Raw genomic sequence first — 8,625 nt, 5'->3', positions numbered from 1 at the left:
AGCAGGTCTCTGCATATCTCTTTAATGTGTCTATAAAGTCAAAGTCTGGCCGATTTGTTAGGCATAGACCCGGGACCGGTGGGAAGATGACTGGCAATGACGTTTGAGAGCCTGTCTTCCCGAGAAGACAGACCCTGCCAGCTGGCCCTTGAATGTAAGACTGATTCCTGCATGAGGAATCCTTTGTTATAACTACCTATTTCTGCTTTGAGACAATCCATACGTTACAACCTTATAGACACTGTTACAACCTTATAGACACTGTTACAACTGCTTACAACCTTATAGACACTGTTACAAACTCCAATTGGTTTTCAGAGCTATCATCCCCAGTCACCCAGTTCCTCAGGCTAAGAATCTAGGCATCACCCTTGACCCCTCTCTTTCCCCTTCTTTCCATATCCAACCCATCACCAGGTTCTTTTGGCTCCAAATCCGCTCGCTTCTCTCTATTTTGAAGATCATCAAAGTAGCCCAAGTTACATCCCCGTCCATGCCTCAGTGGTCTCCTAACTGGTCTCTCTACTTCCGCTTTGGCCCTTTCAGTCTATTCTGTAAGGTGGAATAATCTTTTAAAAATATCAATCAAACAGAAAAGGGAAATTGCAGAACCTCTCACTCTGGCTTCCAGAAAATCTGTAGTTCATCCCCATCTCCCACACACTTTATGGTGAAGCTTTTGCTGATCCCTGGATCCCTAAGGCAGAGTTTCTCACATTTGATAACCAGAATCCTGGGGTGAAAGAAGTCAATTTCCCAAAGCTGAGGACACTGGATACGGGATGGCTAAGATTACCTAAGGAAAAATGTGGGTGGGAGTTCAGACTATTATTTAGTTAGCATCACAATGGAAGATTCCAACCTAAGGATATCCTGAGGGCATTGGTTGACCTTAGAGAAAGGGAGTAGGAAAATCATGGCTGGTGAGATAAAAAGGCACCAAAGGTCAGTGCCAACACTGCAACAATTGGCCAGTGTTGACAGCAAATGGATGGCAATCTACAATAGATGGCAAACACAGCCATGAATTACTCCCTCTCTGTACTCATGCCTCTTGGGAATGTGGATTTGCAGCTACTCTCATCAAGATGCTGAGTCCATTTCTCCAACCCTTGAATCTGACTGGGCCACGTGACTTGCTTTGGACAGTAAGATCGTGGAAACATGATCAAGCAGAGACTCCAAAAGTGCTGACTTATTGTAGTTTGCCTTCTCTTTCTGCTTTTCGGAACCTTACAACTGCCCTGGACTAGCCTACTAGATGAGGGACACAAGGGCCTGTTATCCCTGTCCCCTTGGTCTGCCCAAGAGCTTGGTGACTACCAGACATGTCTGTGAGGCTACCCAAGATTATCCAGTTGCATCCTGAACCACCAGCCTACCACACATGCATGAGTGAGTCTGGCTGAGATTAGCCAAGTTGATCCAGACCCAAAGACTGCCCAACTGACCCAGAAAACCAAGAGCCAACTAAACGGTTGATGTTTTAGGCTCCTAAATTGTGGGGTGGTTTGCTAAACCAGCAGAAGCTCAAACGATTTAATCAATTTCTATGGATAAGGGAGTAGAGGCAGGGCTATGTGAGGAATGGAGTGATCAGTCTGTTGAATTTGTCGGTTATAGTGAGGCCACCAGCAGCAGGGAGATTAGGGAACTGAATGAGGAATGAATTACGTCCACGTTCCTCCTCCCCAATCCTCTCTTGGGCTGAAGAGAGGGGCAGAGAAACAATCAGGGAGGCTACAACCCGCTGTTCTGGTGTGTCCACGCTGTAGCAAGTAGCACATAAGAAACCTCACCAAGTCCGGATCAATCAGGATATTCTAATTCTCTTCCTCTTAGCTGTTTAGCTACATCACAAGAAGAAGGCATAGAGGGTCGAGAGAAATGAGAGAGCAGAGGAAATGAAGGGAAAATAAGAAATGTGGTTGAAAATGTTTTGCTCTTGTGCAGATGGCGACTGACTGACGGCACAGGAGAGACCCAGCCCTCCTCCCCCAAGCCTGGCCTGCCTAGCCCCGAGCAGCCTCTCACCATGGCTGGTCCTGGAGTTGCTGGGGTAAAGGGCCGCCATTGTAGTTTGAATTCCTGGAAATAAAGAAAAATAACTATGTCATTTCAGGGAAATGAAGAGCAACTGGAAACTAGAAATGTCAACCTCATGTAACCAACAGTTTCTTTTTTTTTCATAAACTTGCTTGCTACTCGATTTCTCTTCCTCTATTTCCCAATACTTCTCTCCATTCTCCGTTTTCAGTCTCACTTTCAGATGGTTCATTTTTCTTTACACAAATGTAAGTGCTTCAGGGTCTTCCTTGGCACTGGTTCTGCGTGCCCTTGCCCACTCTATTCAGTGAATTATTGCTTTGAATGCCATTTATATGTAGCCTGCAGCCTAGACCCTTCTCAGAGTTCCAAACTTTCAAATCCCATTCAACTTTTCCAGTTGGCAATTTTATGGGCATCTCACAGAGAACTCAGACAAAATGGAACCCTTGACCTCCATGCCCAGCCTGGTCCCCATTTCAGTAAATGGCACCACCAAATGGCTCATGCAGAATCTTGAGGTCATCCACAACCCTTCTTTCCTCACTTGCTCATCAGTCTGTCACCAAATCCTATTGATTTTACTTCCAAAAAATGCAAAATTCTCCATTTCTCCCCATCTCCATGAAAATCCAACCCACTGTCATTTGATTGTAATGTAATAGGCTCCCAACTGATACTGCATCTTCAATCCCTTCTCCACTCAATAATCAGACAGGCTTTTAAAACTGAAATTTGATTTTTTTTCCTTGTTTAAATTCCCTAATGGGTTCCTTTTGCTTTTTATTGTTCAAATAGTTGAAAACCCTTGGAATGGTCCAAAAGGCCCTGCATGATCAATTACTCTCTCTCTCTCTCTTTCAAAAGGCTTGAACCATACTGGCCTCCTCAATGTCCCCTGAATCCTCTAAGGTCCCTCCAGCTCCTAGACCCTTGGGGAATATTTCCCTCTCCCTGGAGCACTCCCACACCCGTCCAATGCCCAGCTCATTTCTGCTCAGCCCTGAGGCCTCAGTGTTCTGTTATTTCTCCAGAGAGGGATTCTCCATCCCCATCACCAACCAACAAGTTAGCTCTGGTGTGGAGTTCGTGCTAGCCATACTCCAAGGGTTTCTATAGAATACATACCACAATAGGAAGTTGTTCGTCTGATTTTTTTACTGTCTCCTCGTAGACTGTAAGCTTTGTGATGGTGAACCGTCTGTGTCTTGTCTGCCCCGTTATTCCCTAGGGACAAGCACAATGTTGGACAAAGCATGGATCTCAATAAGTATTTGTTAAATAAATGAATTGATTAAAACAAATCCCCCTGATTCTTGCCTTCCTCTCTGATTGAGCTTTACGTCCAGCCTAATCCAGCTTGTGAAAAAAGATTATTCTTTCCTCATTTTTTAAAAACTTAATTAATTTATTTTTTGGCTGCATTGGATCTTCATCGCTGTGCGGGGGCTTTCTCTAGTTGCGGCGAGCGGGGGCTACTCTTCATTGCAGTGCGTGGACTTCTCATTGCAGGGGCTTCGCTTGTTGCGGAGCACAGGCTCTAGGCACGTGTGCTGCGGTAGCTGTGGCACGTGGGCTCAGTAGTTGTGGCTCATGGGCTCTAGAGCTCAGGTTTTGTAGTGGTGTCACATGGGCTTAGTTGCCCCGTGGCATGTGGGATCTTCCCGGACCAATGATCGAACCTGTGTCTCCTGCATTGGCAGGCAGATGCTTAACCACTGTGCCGCCAGGGAAGTCCCCTATCCTTTCCTTATTAACACCACCTAGCATCCTTGAAACACGGTAATACGTTTTAAAGGTTTTCTTTCATTGCTACCTACTAACGTTGGGCAATGGAGAAAGCCATTTGAAGAACTCTTAGCAGATCAGATTTTAAGTAGGACAGGCTGAAATGCTAGTTGCTAAAGAAAGCCTGTCTGATAGGAAGCCAACAAATACAAATTTCAAACACTGTCAGAAAGACAGGCACTTCTTTTGAAAGTGGATTAGGAATAAGGTATAGGAAACAGCTTCTTGTAAACTGGGAGGAGAAATCACAGAATTTTAAAAAATCAGCTTTGGTCACAGAGTTGATTTTAGGAGAAGGAGTAAGATACCAGAACTAGGAAAACAAAAGGTTTGGGGTGTTTCTATTAAGAAACTATTAAGAATGGTGTTTCCATTCAGTCTGTGGACTTTCTCTTCAGCATTCTTTAATGCTGCTCTCTTTCTCCTAATTCTGATGTAAAACCAGAGGTCTGAACTTCTCTCCATACTGACACTGGATGGCTGAATTCTCCTCATACTGCCTAAGGAAGAAGCATCCATTGACCCCCAGATTCTCCTGACTGTAGATAGTAACATGGGCTGGCATTTCCCTCCTCCTATCTCCTAAAAGTTCCCCTTCCCCAACTCTGGGGGAAGCCCACGACAGGACTGTTCCTGAGGAGGAAGGTCCAAAGGGGCAGCTCTGAGCAGATCATTAACTGGGTAAGAGAGACTCTGATCCTGACCGTGTGCTGGCTTTGTGACACAGGGCTGCTGACCTGCGCCTCTTACATCTCCTAGTGCTCTTTTGACCACCAGCTCCCCACACAGCTAACTCTGTCTGCTCAGCCAACACAAACCCTGAAAGCTTCAACTTTACTTATAAATTCTGTCAATGGTGAAAACAATCATTTTTTCATACAAGTATCCTCTGAGCAGTGACTGCTAAAAGAGTTATCAATTTGTAGGGCTCAGCCTTCAAAACAGATTACTGCCTAAAATCAGCAAAGGCAGGAAGCAGGAACCAATGAGAAATATACTCTGAGAGCAAGTTTGCAGGGAGTTTTAAGATATAGATCCAGAAGAGAAGTCCCCCCTCCACCAAATCACACATTTCCCTCCCTCTCTTCCCACCCCCACAAACACCCCTATTCCCTTACCTAAAAAAGTGCTGGGTCCTGCTCCCTTCTCTAACTTTGAAAGCAATGCTAAACCAGGAGGTGACACGAAGCTATCAAGAAGCAAGAGGAGAGAGGAAGTGAGGGGAGGAGCTGTCCGAACTTGCTCATGCAAGAGACCTGCCCACCTTATCACCTAGCAGTGATAGCAGACCTGCCCACCTCATCACCTAACTTTCTGCAATGATGAGATTGTTTTGCGTGATTCAGTCTGGTAGCCCTGAGCCACATGGGCTATTGAGCTCATGAAATGTGATGAGTGTGATTGAAGAATTGAATTTTTAATTTTATTCCATTTTGATTAATTTAAAGTTACATAGTCACATCTGCCTAGTTGCTACCATATCAGACCATGCAAAGACTCTATAGGGAGGGAAGAAATATGGATCATGCCGTGAAGTTTGAGAAAAAACTACTGGGTCAAAACCAGAGAGTTGCCACTCACAGTGTGGCCAAGATGGTGGAGTAGGAAAACCCTGAGCTCACCTCTTCCTATGGGCACACCAAAATTACAGCTATTTAGAAAGCAATTATGACCTAAAAACTGGTAGAAAAGATTTCTCACAACTAAAGATATAAAGAAGGAACCACAAGGTGGATAGGAAAGGGTATAGTCAAGGCCCACACACCTAGGTAGGTGACACAGAAATGGGAAGATAATTACAATTACAAAGTTTCTCCCCAAGGAGCAAGGGGTCTGGGCCCCACTTCAGGCTCCCCAGCCCGGGGGATCCTGCACCAGAATGATGAGCCCCCAAAATATCTGACTTTTACAGCCAGAGGGGCTTGCACATGGGAGAGCAAGAAGGCTGTGGGAAACAGAGACCCCATTCTTAAAGGGCACGGACAAAATCTCCATGCTCTGAGACCCAGCATAGAGGCAGTAATTTCAAAGGATCCTGGGGCAGACTCACTGGCTGATCCTGGAGAGCCTCCCAGAGAGGCAGGAGGCAAGGAGAACTCCCCTAGTGCTGTAGACTCTGGCAGCAGATGTTTTGGGGAGTTCACTCTATGACAAGGACACCTGTCATAGAATGGAGTCTTCTCCATTCTTAGAGTCTTCCCTCTAGCCTATTCCTGCCAGGGGCTTACCTGCCCACCAGCCAATTGGCACCAGTCCCAGAGCCTCCCAAGCCAGACAGCCAGCGATGAGAGGACTCAATGCCACTCACCAGGAAACTGGCACCAGCCCTGCACACTCTGGACCCTGCAGGCAGCCACCCCAAACCTGGACCCACCCACCAGTGGGTCAGCACCAGCCCTGGAGCACCACAGGTCCCACAGCCAGCTGCACCGAATCCCAGCCCCACCCAGCAGCAGGCCAGCGGCCAGGGCACAAGCCAGGGCCCGGCAGCCAACTGGGCCAGAAAAACCTACAAAGAATACTCTACACAGCAAGGTTCTTGCTCAGATTTAATGGAGAGATCAAAGGCTTTACAGACAAGTAAAAGGTAAAAGAGTTCAGCACCAGCAAACCAGCTTTATAACAAATGTTAAAGGAACTTCTCTAGGAGAAAAAGAAAAAGCCGCCACTGGAAACCAGAAAATTACAAAACAGAAAATGCTCATTGGTAAAGGCAAACATAAAGGTGGGAAATCATCTAACACACAAAGCTAGTAGGAAGGTTAAAAGAGAAGAGCAGTAAAATAATTTATATCCACAATGAGCACTTAAGGGACACACAAAGCAATTGGATGTAAACTATGATGTCAACAACAGTAATGAGAGGAGGAGACTACAAAAGCAGGGATTTAAAAATGTGTTGTTGGGCTTCCCGGTGGCGCAGAACCTGCCGACTCCAGTGGCCAAACATCCATGGCTCAGCCTGAGGATTTTATCTGGTCCCACGCAAGGCTGCTCTGAGCACACAGGAACAGGTGGGCAGTGCTGGGAAATTAGCACCCCCAGAAGCAACCTTCAGATGATGACTGACTTGGTGTATCAATACCCCAGCTCCCTTGCCCCTCTGATGGGGGTATGTTCTACACTTTCTCCCGGAGGTGCCCACCAGGATTGAGCTCCACCTGTCGGCTGCGGTATCTTGCTTGATAATGCACTGTTATGGGTTTAAATGAATCCCCCCCGCGGACCAAAAAAAAAAAAAAAAAAAAATGTGTTGGAAATTAAGAGATCAGCAACTTAAAACAATCATACATATATATACACCTCAGGGTAACCACAGACCAAATATCTACTATAGATACACACACACACACACGGAAAAAGGAAAAGAGAAAAAAGAAAAGGGAATCCAAACATAACACTAAAGATAGTAATCAGATCACAAGAGAAGAGACAAAAGAAAAAGAAATTTATAAAAACACCTACAAAAACAACCCACAAACAATTTAAAAAATGGCAGCCAGAACATACATATCAATAATTACCTTAAACGAAAATGGACTCCATGCTTCCATCAAAAGACACAGAGTGGCTGAATGGATTCAAAAATAAGACCCGTATATATACTGTCTACAAGAGACTCATGTCGGATATAAGGACACACACCAACTGAAAGTGAGGGGATGGAGTCTCTCCCATCAGGAAGCTTGCACAAGCCTCTTAGATAGACTCATCCACCAAAGGGCAGGCAACAGAAGCAAGAAGAACTATAATCCTGCAGCCTGTGGAATGAAAACCGTAATCACAGAAAGAGAGACAAAATGAAAAGGCAGAGGACTATGTCCCAGATGAAAGAAGAAGATAAAACGCCAGAAAAACAATTAAAGGAAGTGGAGATAAGCCACCTTCCAGGAAAAGAATTCAGAATAATGATAGTGAAGATGATCCAGGACCTCAGAAAAAGAATGGAGGCAAAGATCGAGAAGATGCAGGAACTGTTTAACAAAGACCTAGAAGAATTAAAGAACAAACAAACAGAGATGAACAATACAATAACTGAAATGAAAAATACACTAGAAGGAATCAAGAGCAGAATAAATGAGGCAGAAGAACGGATAAGTGACCTGGAAGACAGAATGGTGGAAATCACTGCTGTGGAACAGAATAAAGAACAAAGAAAGGAAAGAAATGAAGATGGCCTAAGGGACCTCTGGAACAATATTAAACGTGCCAACATTCGCATTATAGGGGTCCCGGAAGGAGAAGACACAGAGAAAGGGTCCGAGAAAATATTTGAAGATTATCATTGAAAAGTTCCTTAACGTGGGAAAGGAAATAGCTAGCCAAGTCCAGGGAGCACAGAGAGTCCCAGGCAAGATGAACACAAGGAGAAACACGCAGAGACACATAGTCACCAAACTGACAAAAATTAAAGACAAAGAAAAATAATTAAAAGCAACAAGGGAAAAATGACAACATACAAGGGAACTCCCATGAGGTTAACAGCTGATTTCTCAGCAGAAACTCTGCAAGCCAGAAGGGAGTGGCACAATATATTTAAAGTGATGAACAAGAAGAAACTACAACCAAGAATACTCTAATCAGCAAGGATCTCATTCAGATTTGAAGGTGAAATCAGAAGCTTTACAGACAAGCAAAAGCTAAGTGAATCCAGCACCACCAAACCAGCTCTATAGCAAATGCGAAAGAAACTTCTCTAAGTGGGAAACACAAGAGAAGGAAAGGACCTACAAAAACAAACCCAAAACAATTAAGAAAATGGTCATAGGAACATACCTATTGACAATTGCC

General features: G+C 44.7%; 1 protein-coding gene across 1 annotated transcript in view; it reads right to left on the bottom strand.

Moving 5' to 3' along the window:
- GIMAP4 (GTPase, IMAP family member 4) overlaps positions 1 to 2,074 on the bottom strand; it is a 3,442-nt gene extending 1,368 nt beyond the window's left edge. Inside the window, exon 1 of the mRNA XM_007469847.1 lies at positions 2,035 to 2,074. Within this exon, the coding sequence (XP_007469909.1) occupies positions 2,035 to 2,074 (40 nt within the window). The remainder of the gene's footprint in view (positions 1 to 2,034) is intronic.
- Positions 2,075 to 8,625: the final 6,551 nt, after the last annotated feature.

Source organism: Lipotes vexillifer, unplaced genomic scaffold (genome assembly GCF_000442215.2).
Source record: "Lipotes vexillifer unplaced genomic scaffold, Lipotes_vexillifer_v1.1 scaffold472, whole genome shotgun sequence".
Classification (NCBI taxonomy): domain Eukaryota; kingdom Metazoa; phylum Chordata; class Mammalia; order Artiodactyla; family Lipotidae; genus Lipotes; species Lipotes vexillifer.
This window is presented reverse-complemented; position numbering and strand designations above follow the sequence as displayed.